The sequence below is a fragment of the Periplaneta americana genome, chromosome 8 (assembly GCF_040183065.1).
Source record: "Periplaneta americana isolate PAMFEO1 chromosome 8, P.americana_PAMFEO1_priV1, whole genome shotgun sequence".
NCBI classification, from domain to species: Eukaryota; Metazoa; Arthropoda; class Insecta; order Blattodea; family Blattidae; genus Periplaneta; species Periplaneta americana.
The window spans coordinates 13,329,348-13,351,107 of record NC_091124.1 but is presented as its reverse complement, the minus strand read 5'-3'; the positions used below and the strand labels follow the sequence as shown (position 1 = coordinate 13,351,107).

General features: G+C 33.4%; 1 protein-coding gene across 1 annotated transcript in view; it reads right to left on the bottom strand.

Annotated features, from left to right (window-relative positions):
• Positions 1-21,760, bottom strand: part of Uqcc1 (Ubiquinol-cytochrome c reductase complex assembly factor 1) — a 50,774-nt gene that overhangs the window by 13,793 nt on the left and 15,221 nt on the right. The window contains exons 2-3 of the mRNA XM_069832428.1: positions 9,513-9,710; positions 1,399-1,471 (exon numbers count right to left, since the gene is read on the bottom strand). Of these exons, the coding sequence (XP_069688529.1) occupies positions 1,399-1,471; positions 9,513-9,710 (271 nt within the window). The remainder of the gene's footprint in view (positions 1-1,398; positions 1,472-9,512; positions 9,711-21,760) is intronic.

Below are 21,760 nucleotides of genomic sequence, written 5' to 3'. Positions count from 1 at the left end.
GCTATAGTAAATAAATAAATATGGAGAATTGGAGTTCAACACATTGTGCGTTTACTTTAAAAACAGTGAATCACTGGTGACAACACATCTCTTATTCCGACACCACTCCAATATGTATTGTAATGCTGCTGTCCCATCAAACAACACCAACAAATGACCGATAAAAAATTTCCGAGAAACAGCATCAGCGAATAAGAAATGACCACCAGGAAGGCCACGTAATGTCTGCATTCCGGAAAACATTGAGTGCACAAAAGCAGTTCTTCGAAGTCCTAAGCGATCTGCTCAACGTCATTCAACAGTTCTGCAATTGGCAAACACCACTGTTCGTCGCATTTTGGATAAGGACCTTTCATTTCCCAACATGGCAATATTTCTTGGCCAGCAAAATCACCTGATCTAACTGCATGTGATTTTTTTCTTTGAGGCTACCTCAAACCTCACAACCCAACCCAACCCAACCCAACAGTATCGCTGCGCTGAAGAAATGAATTGAAGCTGAAAATGAAGCAGTTCCTCAAAACATGCTGTGCAAAGTAATGGATGCCGTGCAAGATAGGGTGCACGAGTGCATAATTCATGATGGCGCTCATCTCAAGAATACAGTGTTTAATAAGTGAACAGAAATGGGTAATTAGCAAATGCTTTAGTGTACAGATTATGTATATTTAATTGTAACAATGTTAATTTAATAATAAATAAAATAAACGTCTTTGAAATGTGTCTGGTTTTTATGTAAATACATTAAAACGTGCATAAATTGGAAACATTTAATAATGCCTTTTATTTTTCATTTTTATAGTGTCTTTTGTGACGTTTTAATATACCTAATTTTGTTCGTCCATATATGTATTTTAAGTGCCTAACTTTCGTCTTCATTCATGATCATAATGGTTAACTGTTCACTTTGTTCTCTGTATTTATTGTGCTCACAAAGACATGTTTACACTTTGCATACCAGTATGACAATATAACAGTACAAACAACATATTAGTCTAGCTCTAGCAAGTGTGACACAAAGAATCTGTTCCATTACTGAATGTAACAGTTCTTTTCAACATTAAGTCTACCTCGATTTATATATACGCACAGTAGTAATTTTGCTTGAATTAAGTGGCGCAGACAGACATTAAAATTTAATAATATTCCACTAAATTGTCTTTAATTTCTAATAAACTGTACATTAACCGAAACTATCTCCTGTGTGCTGAATCATTACTGATCATTTCAGAATGAATAAGAATACTGATTGGGTTTATGTTATTTATCGCCAGACCTACTACAGGCAATTAACCAACCACAAATAATGCGAGTCTGATAAGTTTCACATACTGAAAACCTGGTAACACGCACACGAGAATCGTAATATTTATTTTGTTGTACTTTACGTAAACTTACCTCTGAAGAACTGCATATAAGGAATTTTATCCGCCACACTTTCATATAAGAGATAGCCAGATATTTTCAACCTCTGAAACAAAATAACTAAGTTACATATCTGTATTATTTCTCAGAATGTGGTCTGTAGACTGTATTTAAGTAGGCCTACACAAAAAGAAGATAAACACGCTAACCACACAGAAAAATCAAAATCTTATATTTTGAGATATTACAGTGGTGAAGTACAAAAAAAAAACAATAATTATTGTAACAGTGAATTTAAATTTTTATATTTCGGTAGTGATTTATTAAATCTACATACTTAGACTTCAACAAACAAAATTTGATAGCACAATCTCAAGGAAAAAAATGGAACTCTCTGCAACAGTTAATTCCCGATTTACCACGAAAATCGTCTGTAGCTGCATTTAGACTGGCAACAGGCCATGATTGTTTGGCCAAACACCTGTATAGAATTGGAATATATCAGTCCCCTAACTGCCCATTGTGCAACTCAAACCAAGAAATGGATTCGGAACACCTCAAAATCTGTGCTTCAGTGGCTGACCATGATAATATCTTTGAAAAATATTGGAGTGCAAGAGGTCAAATGATTTTATTGTCAAACGCCTGGCATTAGAAAACAACAACAACATGTTTCGGTAGTTGAAAAAAAAAAAAAAAATTGGTGGTTGAAAGACACGCCAATGTACCTAATTAATAAATTGTGTGTCTGGAAAATCTTAAAATTCGAATTGCTCCAGGAAAATTTTGATAAAATGAATTTGTAAAGGACAGTTCATAACAGAACTACATAAATTGAATTACTTGCAATTTTGCGAGTTTTTTGTATTTTTAAATGTTTAAGATCAGAATATGATCCAATTCCTAAAGTGTATGTGACGTATCCTGATGTTATGCATAAATTACACTCCGACACATAATTTAAAAGAATATATCTTCAGGCTTATGGTCTTAATCTTGTCAGCTTAAATAAATAAATAAATAATAAAATACTGTTATAATATGTTGATGATGATTATGATGATGATGATAATAATAATAATAATAATAATAATAATAATAATAATAATAATAATAATAATAATAATAATATTTATTCAAAATCACCCATCCTCAAGTAAAACTGACCACTGGGATCTCGAATTTCAAACATGAAAATATAATGAAAATTCTTGAATTAAAATAGTTATTCATTTCGTACATTTAAAAAATGCATGTCTTCACAAATAAATGATAGTGCAGAATTTGAAGAGAGACCTTCAGAATTTCCACCGCCATCTTCTGAATCTCATAAAAGGAAATATTAAGAGATTTAAGAATACTGCATGTGAATTTTGGTAGACATCCCCTTGCTCCCAATAGTAAGTCTGTAAAGCAGGATACCATATTTTTCACTGAGGTATAAAGACAAGGTACATATTTAGCTCGTTTGTCATTTATCTGCTGTACCTGAATTTTGTCTTGCTCAAAGCATATTGTAGAGTCTAATACCAAACTCTTTCGGAGTTCTTCTATTGAAGGTGATTATATCCACCCTCCTTCTATGTCATCTTCAGAGACACAATGAATCTTCTCGTGCACTACTCCATCCTCTGTTTCTCAGCAGGTTGGCAATTGCTATATTCAGGCTCGATGGTTGTCTGCTGTTATGCAGTAACACCCCCTTCTTGCAGGACGTAGTGATGGTAATAATAATAATAATAATAATAATAATAATTATTATTATTATTATTATTATTATTATTATTATTATTTTATATTAGCATAAGTTGTTACTTAGAGGGACACGTAATATGACATTTTCTTTTTCAATTAAGGACGAACGTAACTGTGTATAACAGTCAAGTACTCGCTGCCTTATTTATTAATCCATGTTTGAACACTTAGTAGGCAATGGCATAATTGCTGTTGCTATCTTTAATTAAATGAAAGATACAGAGGAACTATTAGAAGATGTAAAAGCCTTGTTGTTGTATATATATACATTTGTTTGATATCAATATTTAATCAGCAGAGTACACACAATTATATTTTATATCGGCTACACAAAACTGCATTTAATACGAATAAACGAGACATCCACAGAGCACTATTTACATATGTAAAATTTTAATTCCTATTTCTTAATACAAATCGAAGTTTTGCGTCTTAATCTACATAATATCATGAACCATATTATTTATAGCATAGTTTTAAGTAGGCACAGGAATATTTTATATGCAATCATGTTTACGACAATGAGGAGGAAAGGAAAACAGACATTCCAACTCCTTCCCATCTCACGCCACTTGGTGACTCACTTCATTTAAGCGTGACTGCTAGATAGACTCATTTTTGCTACGTCACTGTACTATGCATTAATCCGGTCTATATAAGATGCTTATTCATTTACTTATCTAAGGTCAATGTAAACAGTTCTTTCTCATTATATCTGCTATTACAAGTAATTACAATATTTAGCAAACTCTTCTTCTATAAACACAATCACGGTATTTACAATCGATATATTTTCTCGTTGCAAGAACCTTGTGGAATTTAATGGCCATACAATAACATGTCTCGTGAAGCTCAGATATCTTACAGTTGAAATTAAAGTGGATTACAAGTGATATTTTTAAATTATTACTTCGAGTTAGTAATATTGAATTTAAGTTAAATTTAAGGACATTGTATAGACATTTTTCTTTAATTCGTCTCTGTTTTATGTACGAAATATGGGCAGGTCTACCCTATTATTACCACGATATTAAAGTAACATTTTTCTTAGTAAAAGTTGAATTTATCATCATCATCATCATCATCTGTTGATTCTCGTGATATGTACTTTAGTAGACCTACAGTGACACCATCACCACAATCATCAACACTATTACATGTCAAGTACTGGTTGGATCAAGCAAACGAACTGCAAAGTCAGCAGTTTTCACTAAAACTGCTACACAGCAGATTAGTAAGAAAATAAAAATAATATGTACTTAGCATAAATGTGATGATCTGATGACTAAGGATTCAAACTTGGAATTCATAACAAAGCAAAGTGGCAACTCCACCATAAAGTCCGAGTTTTAAATTGCTGATAACCGACCTCTGCAGGAAGTGTTACTTGAACTAAATTCAGTCTTAAGATTGCTTGTAAAAATATGAAAGAATCTTTTAAGAAACTATCACAATAAAATCTATGAACGTCACTGAGTTAAAATTAAGATTAAGCTTGCTTCTCCTTTTACATTTCTTCACGGAAGGGTGTATTCCCCTTAATTCATAATAACAGGTCTTGCTAACAGGATCTTTCATTAAACTTTTCTATGTATATTGCACGAAATGGAAATATAAAAACTGGAAATTTATCTTTTGAAGAGGTGGAAAAGTTCAAATATCTTGGAGCAACAGTAACATATATAAATGATACTCTGGAGGAAATTAAACACAGAAATGCCTGTTATTATTCGGTTGAGAAGCTTTTATCATCCAGTCGCTGTCAAAAAATCTGAAAGTTAGAATTTATAAAACAGTTATATTACCGGTTGTTCTTTATGGTTGTGAAACTTGAACTCTCACTTTGAGAGAGGAACATAGGTTAAGGGTGTTTGAGAATAAGGTGCTTAGGAAAATATTTGGGGCTAAGAGGGATGAAGTTACAGGAGAATGGAGAAAGTTACACAACACAGAACTGCATGCATTGTATTCTTCACCTGACATAATTAGGAACATTAAATCCAGATGTTGAGATGGGCAGGGCATGTAGCACGTATGGGCGAATCGAGAAATGCATATAGAGTGTTAGTTGGGAGGCCGGAGGGTAAAAGACCTTTAGGGAGGCCGAGACGTAGATGGGAAGATAATATTAAAATGGATTTGTGGGAGGTGGGATATGATAGGGACCAATGGCGGGCTTATATGAGGGCAGCAATAAACCTCTGGGTTCCTTAAAAGCCAGTAAGTAAGTAAGTATGTAAAACTAGGCAGAAGAAACATTTTGCTTCTATTAGGAATGAGTCAAATAGAGATAGTTTCTAGTATTTGTGTAATACAGACAGCTTCATAAATATGTGTGTGTACCGAATTAAAATAATTACTTACAAACTTAAGACCAAAATGCTGAACATTTGAATGCAATAAAATATTAAGTTCTTAAAAATTTATGTAAAAATAATTAATCTCTTGCCTGTCTGTCTCATACATTAAGGTTACCAGACGTCTCTATTTCCTTGGGGACAGTCCCTGAATTTTACTTTTAATCCCTGGATAAAATTAGTTCCCAGAATGTCCCCAAATATCCCCGGATTTTCAGTGTTGATTTTATTAATAAGGTTTAATGATTCTTGCACATTGCTCTGGATGAATTTTGCTAACACAACTTTGCTGCTTTTTCATGACGACATATCGAAACTAGATAAAAACATAATTGCAGTCGAGTTTTCCATAGTGTTATTAAGATTAGTAGAAAAATTAAACTCCAGGAAGGAAAATAAATTTATTCCATCGTCAGTTAAGCAATTTTTGGCATCTTTAGAAGAAATGGTTCTTATTCCATAACAGACTTCTCAGTCTCTCTTGTGAATTTTATTAAATTGCTGTTGAATGTCTCAGTGCCTGGGTTATTCATTCACATTATTCATTTACTGCATTATCTATAGAAAGATTAGAAATAATTCAGATGTAGATGCTATTCAAACAGACTTGAATAACATTTACAACTGGGCGTTAAAGCATAGGATGAAAATAAATGGTTCTAAAAGTAAATCTATAACATTTTGTAAAACCCGAGAGGAAACTAGTCTAAATTACGAATTCAGTGGTGTTGTAATTCCGCAAGAACAATGTTGTAAATACCTAGGAGTGTATTTAAACTCCAAACTTTCTTGGGGAGAGCATGTTGATAATGTTACAGGCAAAGCATGGAGGGCACTTCACTTTATTATGAGAATCTTGAGAAAGGCTAGCCCCAAATCGAGGGAAATAGCATATCTAACATTAGTGCGACCGTTAATGGAATACGGAACTACGTGTTGGGATCCCTATAGAATATATCAGATAAATTCCTTAGAAAGAATCCAGTATAGGGCAGCAAAATTTGTTAAAGGTAAAAGAGAAGATGGGAACGATACGATAAAAGAACTTAAATGGGAAACTTTGGAAAACAGACGTAGGAAAACTAGAATAACATCATTGTATAGAGCACATCTAGGTCAGAAAGCATGGGTAGACATAACGGCTCGGTTAGAAAAGCCAACGTACTATGGTAGGAACGATCATGATTTTAAAATCAAATGTAGGAAACAGAAAACGGATGTAGGTAAATTCTCATTTTTAAATAGAACTATAAATGATTGGAATGACCTACCTGCAGCGGTCTTTGAGAACTGTCCTTCCTTAAGGAGATTCAAGAATAATTTAAAGAGTTGTGTATAAAGTGAAAATTAAAATTAAGGTGACATTCAACACTTAATTTTTTAAGGTGGCATGTATTTATCTAGCCTGACGAGTTTACTTCCTTGGTTTGAATTGTAAATTATTTAAAAATAGCGTGTAAGAGGGCCTTACACTAGAAATGTTTAGTTTAAATGTAGTTCTGTTTATAAGTATGCATAAGAATGCAATTATTTGACTTATTTGAACTATTGTATCAGTGAAGCGAGATGAGTCAGTGAAGTTATGGTTTTACAGTGCAGTGAACAGTTCCGATCAGTGATAATTTATGGCGTCAATGAAATGTGTTCTATAGTGTCAGTGAAATGTGTGCTAAAGTGTCAGTGAAATGCGTCATAGTGCCACTACAGGGAATGAGATGAGAGTAAAGTGAAAGACTATTGAAAATTATGTAGGACCTATACATAATTATGTAGGTTGTGTTGTAAAATTAGGTGTTTTATTTTATGTTTAATTATTATTGTGTTAAATTGTATTGTGTATTCTTATTGTATTGTGTATAAAATTGTATATGTGTTGTAAATTTTATTATGTAGGCTATTGTAAATTTTATTGTGTATTGCTTATCATTTTAACTGTGTATTGTTAATATTGTATATACCACTGCCACCAGGTGCTTGCCCACTTGCAGTGTAAATAAATACATACATACATACATACAAAATAAAATATCTATAGAACATATATTGCCGAGCTCTCCTTCTGGAAGAGACAGTCCATTATTTTTTTTTTTTTTTCAAATATAGATGGACTTGACCTAGAAAAAGATATGACGAAATTTCTTGCTTGAAGAAATATGTGATTTCAGAGAAAATATCAAAGTAGAATGAAGAAAATACTTCTCTTTGCTCAAAACAGAGTGAAATTTTTTTAATTTTCTGTGAGAAAATGGTTTCCTGTGCACAACTTCAGAAGTAAATTGAACTTTCTTTGTGTCTTCCTGGAAGTAATGCTTCAGTGGAAAAAGTTTTTTCTTCAAAGAACATGATGTGGATATCCCAAAAATCCAGAATGAGTTTAGAAACCATTCGAGCCAATGCTTGCTAATCAACTCCAACATGTCCTGCCAGGAATTTTCTGCAAAATTGGAGTCCAGAGAAAATCTGCTTAAAAAAATCCGTACTTTAATATAACAGGTAAGTAGAGTGAATATTTTTAGTGTGCAATAGAATGACAAAATTCTTCAAACTGTGTAAGAATAATACAAGTGAATGGTAAATTAACATAAATGTTAAAAGTAGATTTTTTTTCATATGTCAATACCTGTCCCCGGAAATTGTGAAACAAAACTGGTAACTTTATCATACATGGTCACAACATGAATCTGTTAGTTTAGACTGCTTTTTTCTTTCCAAATTTGTTTACTAGTCCTATTTTCTGTGGTCACCATAAATTAATGAAATAAATAAAACTGGTGGTTGTGGTTGTCTAGATTACTGTCAAGGATAACAAGTAGAATAACCTTAAAATGAATTTAAAATCATAATAGATGGCCGCTATTTTCCAATCACGTAAAAATCTTCGACATATTTACAACCTTTTGTTGCTTAGAACTTCATCAACATATACTTTGATTAACAATATAAACCTTCACTTTTTAAGAATTTTGCAGATCAACTGATCAATTCCAAAGGCTTCACCTTGTCGCTTCAACCATGTTTCTCCTTCCCCTGCTGTTCTTTTAATCCTTCATAATTGTTGCACTTCATTCTACTGAGCAAGTCTGTAATTTTTTTTTAACTTCGTTATTTAACAATGCCGTATCAACTACGAGGTTATTTAGTGTTGATGGAATTGGTGATAGCGATATGATATTTGGCGAGATGAGGCCGCGGATTCGCCATAGATTACCTGACATTTGCCTTATGGTTGGAGAAAACCTCAGACAAAACCCAACCAAGTAATCAGCTCAAGCGAGAATCAAACCCGTACCCAAGCGCAACTCCGGATTGGCAGGCAAGCACCTTAACCAACCAAACTACGCTGGTGGTGTCTATAATGTATTTTCTTTTCGGTCTTCCTCTTCCTTCCTGTATTTTCTCCTCCAACATACTAACTAAAAAGTGTCATGTCTAATTGTATGACCATTGAAATTTATTTTTCTTTTCTGTAATTTCTTCGTTAATGTTCTACTTTCATTTACTGTTTTTAAAATTGCAATATCTGGCATTATCTCCTCAGCTGATTTTTAACATTCTGCATAAGACCAACATTTCTGCAGCTTCTAAATGATTCTTTCCTTGCTTTCCAATTTGTCAACTTTCGTTTTTATATAATAATACACTCCAGAGTGTATTCCGTGCTTGAATGTTTATGTGGCGTCTTATCTCTCCCTCCTTGTGTCCTTCCCTTACTATCTATTTCTCTCCTCCTCTCCTTCTACACTTCCCATCTTCCTCTTTGTGTGCGTCCTTCCTTTCCCTTATGTGTCTCTATCCCCTTTCCTCTCTCAGTCTCCCTCTCCTTTCTTACTCCCTCTTTATTGATTTCCCTCTCCTTCCGTCCATCTCTTACTCCTCATTTTTCTGTCTTTGCCTTTTCAATAAAGGAGAGGAAAACTAATAAAGGAAGGCAACAACATAACCTATATAAAACAAAAATGTCCATACAAAATTCTAACAGCATAAGTTATATTTCACTGAAATCTACTTTTATCACAAAACTAAAATATTTCTTACTGATTTAGAATGATCCAACCATCCCACACGTTTCAAGAACTTCTTCACAAATCCCACTTGTGGCTTGTCATGGGAAATAACTGCATTCCTCTGTTTGCTAATACACGTGTGGAAACACGGGATACATCTCACTCTATCCTGTGCAATAAATGACTGGGCCCAGGATTTTAATACTAGTGGTTGAGCACATCTTGAAACCTGGAAAGAAAATTACGTCAATTAATTGCAAGGACAGTTACTGAAATATAATACTTTGTCAACTTGTCCACTTATTGAAGCCATAGAAAATACCAGAAATAATAATAATAATAATAATAATAATAATAATAATAATAATAATAATTTAGTTGGTTATTTAATGACGCTGTATCAACTACTAGGTTATTTAGCGTCGATGGGATTGATGATAGCGAGATGGTATTTGGCGAGATGAGGCCGAGGATTCGCCATAGATTACCTGGCATTCACGTTACAGTTGGGGAAAACCTCGGAAAAAACCCAACCAGGTAATCAGCCCAAGTGGGGATTGAACCCGCATCCGAGAGCAACTTCAGAGACCGACAGGCAAGTGCCTTAACCGACTGAGCCACGCCAGTGGCTAAATAATAATAATAATAATAATAATAATAATAATAATAATAATAATAATAATAATGTGCGTCAGAGGAAGAACAAATGTTTGTAAGCCTATATATTTTCGTCTGATTAGAGTAATATATCACTAGTCAGCAATGTATGCAATGGAGGGGAAAAGGACTGGCCACCCTACCCTATTATCTCTTGGCTTAGCTGCCTCAAGAGTGATGCCTTACTAATGTCAACCTGTCTTCGGACAGTTGGCTAAACAATAATAACCACCACCACCATTACTAATAATAACAATAATAATAATAATAATAATAATAATAATAATAATAATAATAATAAATAGGCCTAATAATAATAATAATAATAATAATAATAATAATAATAATAATAATAATAAATAGGCCTAATAATAATAATAATAATAATAATAATAATAAATAGGCCTAATAATAATAATAATTTGCTAGTTAATTCGAATTTCGAATATTTCGAATTTTTTTTTTTATATTCTCCCTAGAGTTAGGATTAAAGATATTCCACTGTACATTTATGAAGATTGCCAAAAAAATGTAATTATTATACTCTTAATATAATCACAACAAATTCCAGATAATATCCAAGTCTATAAAATATACATAAGCACGCTTTCTTCATACAATTTAAATTAATTCTTCCATTCCATTCCCAATAGCGGTAACATTCGTACATGTACATCCAGTTTTAATATTTATCAACTAATAGGTTGGGATCCCCGAGAAGACATTGACTACTACAGTATGAGAGAGGCAAGATGGGGGGAGGGGAGGCGGATGATGACGATGACGCAGAAATGAAAGTGCAAAGAATTATCAGACAAAAATTCCACATACCTCCACTTCCACGCCCCTCCTGTAGTTTCATTTTCTACAGCTTAGGAAAATAGTCTGAAATATGACCATTGCTGAACAGCACAACTGCTCCAAAGCGCAAGTAAAATGATTTACCTCTGAATAATGCTGAGATTGGATACGAGAGAGAAAGAGAGAAGGGAGAGAGGGAAAAGGGGAAGGGTAAGAAAGATGGAAACAAGAACTGAAGAGGGCTTACGAGAAGTGTTGTTCTTTGTCTATTTTTTAAACGCAACACTTTATTTTTTTCGATTTACTTTTTTCTATGCAAGCCAATGGAAACTTAGTAGTTTATCGCAAAAAAAGAACAAACAAAAACACAAATTTCAATTAAATTATCTCTAGGGAACTACCAAAACAATGTAGTTATGGGCAATCTTTTGAATGAAACTGATTATCATTATCAAACAAGTATCATCACATCTCTTCTTCAATGCCAAGGTTATTTGTACTGTAATGATATCACTACCAAGTTTATCTTCAGATTACCTTAATGGGGAAACATCTGAATAGGCTACTACCAAAGTCCGAAGGTTAACTGCTATAGATCATAAAGCAAATATATTCGTCCAAGCATGCAAATTGTAACAACATTTAAGTCTTACTCTTAACCTCTATTTTTGTAGCATTGGATGCAGAAATAGATTACTTCATTCTTGTTCATCCCGATTTCAAGGAACAGTCCTGATTTAGACTTTATTGCACCACATCCTGCCATGTCAGTCAGAATGTTAACTGTCTCGATTTTTGGGGCTTCTATAATTTAATTTACTAATATAATTTTCCCTGCTCTACCTTAAGTAATTCGTCCACGGCTGTGGAGTAACGGTTAGCTTGCCTGACCGTGAAACAAGCAGGCCAGGTTAAAATCCTGATTCATTATCACCTTCATCTTATTCAGATGCTTGATAACCACAGCAGTTGATAAAGTATCGTAAAAAACAACAAAAAGAAAGAAAAAAACCTCAAGTAATTTATTTTAATATTTAGATATTCTTCTTTATGTGGTACATGTACTCATAAGCAGGAGCAAAGCTCACTCCAATGTTATGAAATCATCAGAAAGTGATATTTTTAAGTTTTATGGAAATGCTATCTTCTATCTTCAGAAGAACTTCGATTCCTTTGAAAACTACCCTCTACACTACAGAAACTTGAATCATAATAATTACAAATTTCTTTCAAAAACATTCAAGAAGCAGCCTTTACGTTGGGAGTTAGTGCCAATTTGGATGCTCTGTTTGTAGACTACAGCACCTTAAAAAATAAACTACCCTTAAAAAACACACTACCATAAGTTTTAGAAGGAGAAGGTGTCAACAAGAGAGTGTGCCTGCTTTGGTAGAGCTGGTGTCATGTGTGTTGGCTATATCAACTTCCAATGCTTTGTAGAGAGGGTTCTCTCTTATAAAGTGGATTAAGGTTAAGAATAATGTTCTGTTGATTTGATCAGATGAGATTTTCTTATTAATAACATTAATATGACTTATTAAAAATTTGTATACGAATAAAAATTAGAAACAACTATTGGAATCTAGTGGGAGTAACAAAAAGTATAAATGAAACCGCTCTTAAATTAATGTTATATTAATATCTCGCACAAGTTCTTTGCTTTACCTGCTGTCTACAGAATTATTTTGGAGTGTACTACCAATATATCATGAGTTTTACTTCACTCATTCATTTATGTTACTAAGACTATATTATTTGGGTTAAGTGTATAATATTGTACTAAATTTTACATTCCTAAGACAAGATGAAGTTAATAATGGTAAGTTTTGTGTTAAGTGGTAGGCAGCTATTAAAGGTTTAAAAAAAAACTTGGAACTCATGGGTAAAGAGTCGAGAAATTTTGTCCCTACTTCCGAAAAATGATAGATGGCAACCGTGTTCCTGTTATTTAGCTCAACTACAATGCTTTCACTAATTTAATTTGCTTATGCGAAAAGTATAAAAGTAGAAAACGAGCTTATATGAAAATACACATATTTTGATGTATAAGCCGAAATGGAGTAAGAACTATATATATATATATATATATATATATATATATATATATATATAGGCTTTTATGGAATGATCAACTGAGTCATAACAGTTTAATAGGTGAAAGAAAAAAAAATAAAGTCAAATGCAAGTCAAAGAAAGGGAGTGTTGGAAATTATTAATATCTGAAGACAGAACTACTTATCTTATTTAAATTTCCAACAAAACCATTTTTGAATTGATGTAAAAACTTTTTGCTACATTACAAACCATACAATACATTCACTATATATATAAAGAATTTTCGGTATTCAAGGTGTAATGGGACAGTATATTCTCACAAATGCATATAACTCTTGTCATGACAGCACTTGCATTGTGAGTTGGTGTGTTTACCTATGATAAGCCAGTGTGTGTGTATAGGGTTAGCAAGAATTGCTCACTCATTCGTGAATGGTAGGAAGAGAGCACTGTTACTAAGCATTAACTCTTGGAAAATATTCAACTGTATTGTTTAAATTTATAAATTATACACAGCTACAATATTTACTGTATGTTTTCTCCAAGTAATAGAACTGGAGTTATAAAGAAATATTAAATACTATGGGATAAAGTTCAATTAAGATTGCACAGAAAAACTGGCATATTTTATAAAGCTTGATTATTATTTTGTTTTTATTTATTACTCAATTTCATTTATTTATCCAATGGCTGGGCTTCCACTTATTATTCGCTTCGACTTCATGAGCATGACTCATAGATGTTGCTAGTGTCAAGAAACGTAAACCACTTAGTTTTTCAGAGGCTAACAGGGGAACCGGAATACCTGGGGGGGGGGGGGGGGGGGGGAAGACCTGCATTGTCTTGACCACGGGCTTGTCTAACACAAATTATAAATTCTGGGTGGATCAACTGGATCAAAATTATTTTTAATTGGGCTAATATTATTTTACTCAATAACCTATATTCGATTTTTTCTTTTCCTCTTCTAGACGTATTTATGTTTCTTCTTGGGGCAAAATATCCGAATTAAACACTACACAACATAATATACGGTAATATTTAAGGTAAGAATAATTCTTATCGAGAAAAAAGAATTTTAAAAAATAATTATAATATAGTATATTTCAAGTACATTGTAGATCTTTTTGTCTAAGGATTTAAAATTAAATAGACAGAAAATGAAAGGCCGAGAAACTGGGAGAAAAAAAATGAATTGTTGCTTAAATTGTGGGGCGTAAGGAGGTAATAATATCAGAATAAAAAAAATATATATGTTATTTTGCGTATAAAAACTGCAGCAATTTCCTAAACAAATCAGATGTTTCCACACATGTCAAAAATTAAACACTCTAGCAGGAAAATTCAGAAAGGCATTGAAAACGAGTCGAAGAGTGGAAAGGTGGTGGTGTTAGGGTGGAGTACGTGTATGTATCTTCGTTCTGAACAGTTCCTTCCATAAAATTGTGACCCTGTACGTTACGTGTAATCAACATTCAACACAGTTTTATTACCGTATAAGGATCAAAAGGAAATAGCTATCACATTTCGATCTTTTTCCTCGTATGGTTGCTTCACTGAACAGCTTTTGCTTGCGCTGTTTTATAGTAACTAAAGCTGCATCTACATGGTTCAATTTTCTATGTGCGTACGCATTCCATCTGGGAGAATGTTGAAAGAATCAAGTTGAAAACGCACGTTCAGTTAAGATGCATGCAGATTTCGTGTCTATATGGTGTACAGTAATTACTTAATATTAAATATCAATCCAATACTTAGACCTACTTCATTCTCAAAATTGTGGTACCATACTCCACAGACACTCGAATTTGCGATAATCTTCAATAAAGGTAATCGTACTTGCCGCCATTTTCAGTTTAAAAGGTCCACCATCACCGAACAAAACATTTTTCAGTTTATTCGCGGCCTTCTAGAACAATCAGCTGCTCGCTACATCTACTGTTGAACGAAATAACGCACGTAACACCCACAGGCGATGGGTAGCTTTCAATTGCTGCATGCGTTCTCATTTTTAGTGGAAAACTACATGCACAATTGAGTACGTTTCATTCAATCTTGCATGCATTACTTGAATGTGTAAAGTTGAAAGAAAAGTTGAACCGTGTAGATGCACCTTAACGTTATCATTCCATTAATGCAGCAGAATTATTATAGTTACTAGCCGTACCCGTGAGCTCCGCTGCACCCGTTAGAAATAAATATAAAGTAATTACATAATTAAAATAGGACATTTGATCCAGGGAACATTCGTGTTTTATAGAAGGATAAATCGTTTAATATGTTACTTAATTTAAATTGCATCCAAATAATTAAAATGCGATCTTTTTGGTCCAGACACACTCATTTGGTGCAATGACAATTCCTTTAACATGTTTCTTAATTTTTATTACATGCAACCATAGCTTAATGAAGATTGACATCATTTAGATTTAATGTGTATACTTTATTTTACTTGTTATAGGTTTCCATTCAATTATGGTAATAACTTAATTTTAACCCTTGTTTTCTAAGTATTCAGTAAATGGCGCTTAGCCCACTATGGTTCTGTACCCTTCAAATAACTTAAATTATATTATATAATATTACATATTATATTATATTATATTATATTATATTATATTATATTATATTATATTATATTATATCATATCAGAAGTTACTGTAATAACATTATAGCATTATGTCCATCCAGAGAAACTACACTTTCCAATGGTGAAATAATAATTAATTATACAAATGGTTAATTTAGCTTCCGATATTACTTCATACAAACACAGAAACATTCTCTGTAGGCTATCTTTCATAGCTTTCGATTGTTGCTGTCCAAGGCCCCTTATAGACGAAGTCATTTGTTTTTTAATTCATTACACGGCCTTAGATGGTAGTTATTTTAATTTTAAAACTCATTTATCTCATTAAATATCAGTCCTATCAAAATTTTTCAAGGAATAAAACTTATCGCAAATTATTTTTAAAGAAACTTTTGTTATGTAACATTTTTCACAAAAATCAGTAATAAGCGAGATATTTCGATTTATTTAATTCAGACCCCCTTATAACCCCCCTTTTAAATAATGTATTTTGAATGCCATATAGCCTAAAATCTAAGTTACAACGAACTTAATTTATATTCCAATTTTCATCGAAATCCGTTCAGCCATTATCGCGTGAAAAGGTAACAAACATACAGACAGACAGACAAACAAAAATTTCAAAAAAGCGATTTTCGGTTTCAGGGTGGTTAATTATATATGTTAGGACCAATTATTTTTGGAAAATCGAAAATTACCGGAAAAATTTCGGCTACAGATTTATTACTAGTATAGATTGTTTTCTGTTCAATTTAATGCAACACTTTTCTTTTCTTTCTGCACTTCACTGGTCTTGGGGTCAAGATTCATTATGTATTTTCTCTCTCTGGAAATGACCTCACTGACTGCGGTGCTTGTGGGAGTGTCACTGTATTGTAGGCAAATGTTTATATTCTCGGAACTACTATAATTAATATTGTGTCATCAGAAGTTATACGAGGAGACAGAAAATGACATTCACATACATTTTTCACCAAAGTGTAAACGCAAAATTTTACAGGATGACTTTCATAATAAAACAAACCAATCTTGAGACACTTACAAGGTAAATTAAGAATACATTATTGTGTGATCAGGTTACGTAGTTAGAACGCATCCTAAGGCCAATATTATTTGTCTATCAACTTCAACGTATTCACCTACAGGCCCTAGAGCAGTCTGCGAAACCTGTTCTATCTGTGGATTAAAACTCGAGGTTTTTCCAACTTCAGTAACAATTTGCTGTTTTGATTTTGGAGTTATTCAGTCTTGTTTCTGAATACCTCAATCATCCAAAATATCGAGGTTAGGGATATGTTATACGTGCTACATTATTAGAAAAACAAATACCGGTATTACTTTTTGCAAGAATTTCGCTGGCTATGAGATACGTAACTTGTTTAATTTTAACGCGAGGATTTAAACAGAACATGAAGATAGCATGACTCTGCAATTTTAGAGGTCGTTAACTAGCAAAAAACTACAAAGGTTACTAGATACTAGCTATATAACCAGACAGGCATATGTGTATCGCAAAATAATGAAGTAATATCAGATAAAATACTGTCAATGGATTAATGCAACATGTTACAAAATACGTTTCATAAGCATCGTAGTACCGCGCCACATAAAGGTATTTATTGCGTTGTTTTCTTTACGCAATTTCTCTATAAGAAATATTGAGAAAGCACGACTGTGACGCAAAAAGTCGAAATATTCAAACACATATACACGTCAGAAACATTATTTTTTAAGTCTCCAATATTTTGTTTGAAAGATCTATAATTATAAATAAAATGTGGGGGTTTTTAGAATTTTTATTTTAATAATCATCACAACAATAAATTTTATTATTAATTACAGTAGGTTCGTATTTTATTTCAAGTCCTTGGATAAAGTATTAGCAATTTGCTTAAAATCAGCTTTACGATTATTTTTCCCGTAACTATTTTTACATTTGATATTAGAGGAGAAAAATTCGCTCCGGCGCCGGGGATCGAACCCGGGTCCCTGGTTCTACGTACCAAGCGCTCTAACCACTGAGCTACGCCGAAGTTCAATCCACAGCACCGGATCGAATCGCTCTCTCTAGTGATTTTCCCTTTGTGACATGACTCCAAGTTCGACATGTATGTTGACATTTACATTGTCAAGTATGTTGACATTTACATTGTCAAGTATGTTGACATTTACATTGTCAACTGCCATTATACAAGGAGCGCACTCAACTGAATGACTTGGTGGCCGAGATTCCACAGTAACATGCACTGTTAGGCGTAGAATCTACGTGAAGATTAATTTTTGGTCCTACAGAATATATGTTATGGTAACAATTGATATTAGAGGAGAATTCGGTGCTATGGATTGAACTTCGGCATAGCTCAATGGTTACAGCGCTTGGTACGTAGAATTAAGGACCCGGGTTCGATCCCCGGTGTCAGAATGAATTTTTCTCCTCTAATATCAATTGTTACTGTAAAGATATATTCTGTAGGACCAAAAATTAATCTTCACGTATATTTTTACATTGCTGAATTCAGAAATTGAGATCCTGATTGGAAAATAAATCCATCGAAGGGAAGAACAGAAGAAACTGAGTATCGATTATCAAGTGGAACGAGTCTAATGAAAAACTAACCAATTCGCTACAATGTTTTCAAAAGAGCGCATACAAGTGTGTTACTTGAAAATCGTAACTGACTGTGCTCTGCAATCTTAATTAAAATTTAATATAATATCCCATTCTATTTAATGTGTTAATTTTTATAACTTGCGCCAATTTTATTTCAGGGCACATTATCAATTTATCATAATATATACAGTATTATGTAGGCCTACTTAGTTGAAATTTAAACAATGGAATATTTATTAAACACTGCTGTATTTTTCTGTGAAAAGTACGCTTCCTGACAAAGCTTGCTTCACACTTTAAAGATAATCCCACGCAAAAACTGTTACTAAAATCAGATACGATAACAGCCGAAAAACACACTGCCGTGTCAGAACTCGCAATTTATTAAATGGACACTATGCTGATTATTGGTTATGTTACAATAAATATAAAAGGATCAAAGTCCAAGCACTTTTGAAATCACTTATACTTCGTGAAAAATAAATGGCAGGGAATTTGAGAAAATCCCTATGATTACGGTACATATAACGTCTATAAAGGAATTAGGAGAAATAAATAGTTTGCTGTAAGATGTCACCAAAGAAGTTTGTATAATTTATATATATATATTTTTTAATTTCGAAAGTGTTACATTAAACGTGTGGCAGTATTCTGATCTCTTTAATCCTCTTTATTATTATTTGCATACAAAACAGGAAACGAAATTAACATAAAGTATCACCTGGAGAACAAATATTCCAGTGGAACACATTATGTAAGGTATAACAAAATAGCCCAATTTAATATACCAGTACTGTGCGAAACATTGCACGTAACTTCTCAAACATCTTTAACAGACTATTTACATTTTAAAAAAAGCAATAATTTTGTTTGTCTCCAGATCCTTACAGTTCACAGTGAAATTTTTATACAATAAAGTTTTCTTGGAAGAAAAAAAAATCTGCTGTTTAGTGAAATCACACACTTCTGTTAAAGTAAACTGAGAAGAAGAGTGAAAGTAAAAAAGAGTGATAGAGTAGGCGACCTACATAATTGTCTAATAGCTGAGAGATCTACAGAGACTGTTTAAGCACGCCAGACTACATTGGTTAATTTAAAAGTATTCCTTAATTAAATTCTCAGAAGTGAAGAATAGTTCCCAAGAAATGTTGACCTCGAGCTATCTAGCTCAGAATATTGGAGCAGAAAATAAAAAAAAAATTTCTTCGTCCTTATCATATCACCTAGACACGGCCTCATCAAATCATCAGTGATCTTCAAACAATAGCGACCTGTATTCTTATCACACTCACAATCCTTGGATTTAGTGACATAAATCTGCATCTTTCTACACGGTTTAACTCTTCTTTTATTCAAGCAATGCATGCAAGAGTGAACGAAACGCATTCAATTGTGCATGTCCTTATACATTAAAAATGACAGCACATGCAGCAACTGAGAGCTACCCATCGCCGCGCCGGATTATTTAACTTGGAAAAAATCAAGAATGCGATATCTGCACTTTTGCTGCTATTGATAAGCAAGATCCGTTTATTGCATAAAATTCATTTACATCTTGATTACACAACTTTTAACACTATATCACTTCGGAATATGTATTATATGTCTTTCTCGTGTTAAATTTTACCGTACCTGGTTAACAGGCCGAAACATGTTAACCAGGTACGGTAAAATTTAACACGAGAAAGACATATAATACATATTCCGAAAATTCATTTATTTTGCTTTGCAATATTAAATCAACTGCGGTCTGTTATTAAAAACGGTTAGTCTTTTTTTTAGTATTATTTGTGCTATTTTCTGTAATAGTATGAATGTTACAATACTTCTTGCATAAAATGTTTAATAAAAACCATATTTATTTCAATGGTCAGTATCTCGAAAACAGGCTTTTGGCGGTTGGCCTCTTATTGCGTAACTCCAATTGTTTGTATGCATCCAAAGTCGGATTAGTGTAATATGTAGCTAATCGGCGATGTATGCACTGGAGGGGCAAAGGAACTGGCCACCTTACCTCATTATCTCCTGGCCTAATTGTCTCATAAGGTCCACACCTGTGGAGTAACGGTCAGCGCGTCTGGCCGCGAAACCAGGTGGCCCAGGTTCGAATCCTGGTCGGGGCAAGTTACCTGGTTGAGGTTTTTTCCGGGGTTCTCCCTCAACCCAATACGAGAAAATGCTGGGTAACTTTCGGTGCTGGACCCCGGACTCATTTCACCGGCATTATCACCTTCATTTCATTCAGATGCTAAATAACCTAGATGTTGATACAGAGTCGTAAAATAACCCAATAAAATAAAATAAAGTCTCATAAGTGGTGACTTGTTGGTATCACTTGTGAGACTAAACAACAGTTATATTATATATACGTTGTAAAAATAACTTCAACATGGCGCACCATAGAGACATAAAATCTGCACGAGTCTTAATTGAACGCGCGTTTTCAAATATTCTTCCCAGATTGCATGCGTACATACATCGAAAATTGACTTTACGCATTCAAGCAAAGAATGCAAGAATGATATTTAATATTAATTTATATACGTAGCGAAGACGTTCAAAACGGCGCTCATGTAGACACAAAATCTTCATGCATCTTAATTGAACGGGCGTTTTAAACTTGATTCTTTCAATATTCTTCCCAGATTGCATGCGTACACGCATGGGGATTTGAACCGTGTAGATGCAGCTTAAGAGATTTACCGAAGTTAAACCATGATTTCTCAACGATAAATTTATCCTGTTTCATAGACAATACTTCACTTCAAACCCTCCATAATGCTTTACGAAAATCTTATCATGTGCTAGAAGTTCAGCATTATAATACAAAAAGCTTGTGGTTCAATAGAGGTAAATTAAGTTCTTTTTCTGGCCAAAGGATCAAATTTACTACCTTCTAACATCAGTGTGTCCAAAAAAAAAAAGGTGAATTTTATTATGCTTTTCCACTTGTTTTAGCGTGTTCGTATATGGACAAACAGCCAATAATGAACTGCCAGGACACAAGATGCTAGCGGTGATGCTGCGTATAGACAGGCCCAGCAACCAGATAATAGTACATTATGCAACGAGCCTTTAATGGTAGTAATTAAGACGCGAGTATGTTTATGAAACGAGCGCAAGCCAGTTTCATAATTTTCATACGAGCGTCTTAATTACCATTACAGTCAAGTTTCATACGACTTTTTATGCTCAACCATATTGATTTTTTCCGGCAATTGGTGAATTGAATTTGCAGGAATGTGCTTTGTGAAAGGCTGGAAGATGACGGTGAATTGATGTTAATTTGTGTGTTGTTTTTTTCGACTGAGTTTAATATTGTCTAATCTCGCGCTAGTTGTCTTTCGATTGCATATTCGAGAATAATCGATACTTGCACTTTCATATTGATACAATGGTATTTTCTGATTGGTGGAACACCTGAACTTTAATGAATAGGTGTACTTTAATGAGGTCCATTAAAGGGCTGCTACCAGGTGTATAATTACTACATTTCGGCATGGTCGAGCATAAAAATATGTAACGCTGCGTCCCTGCAACCGCGTGTGCATTACACGCTTGAAA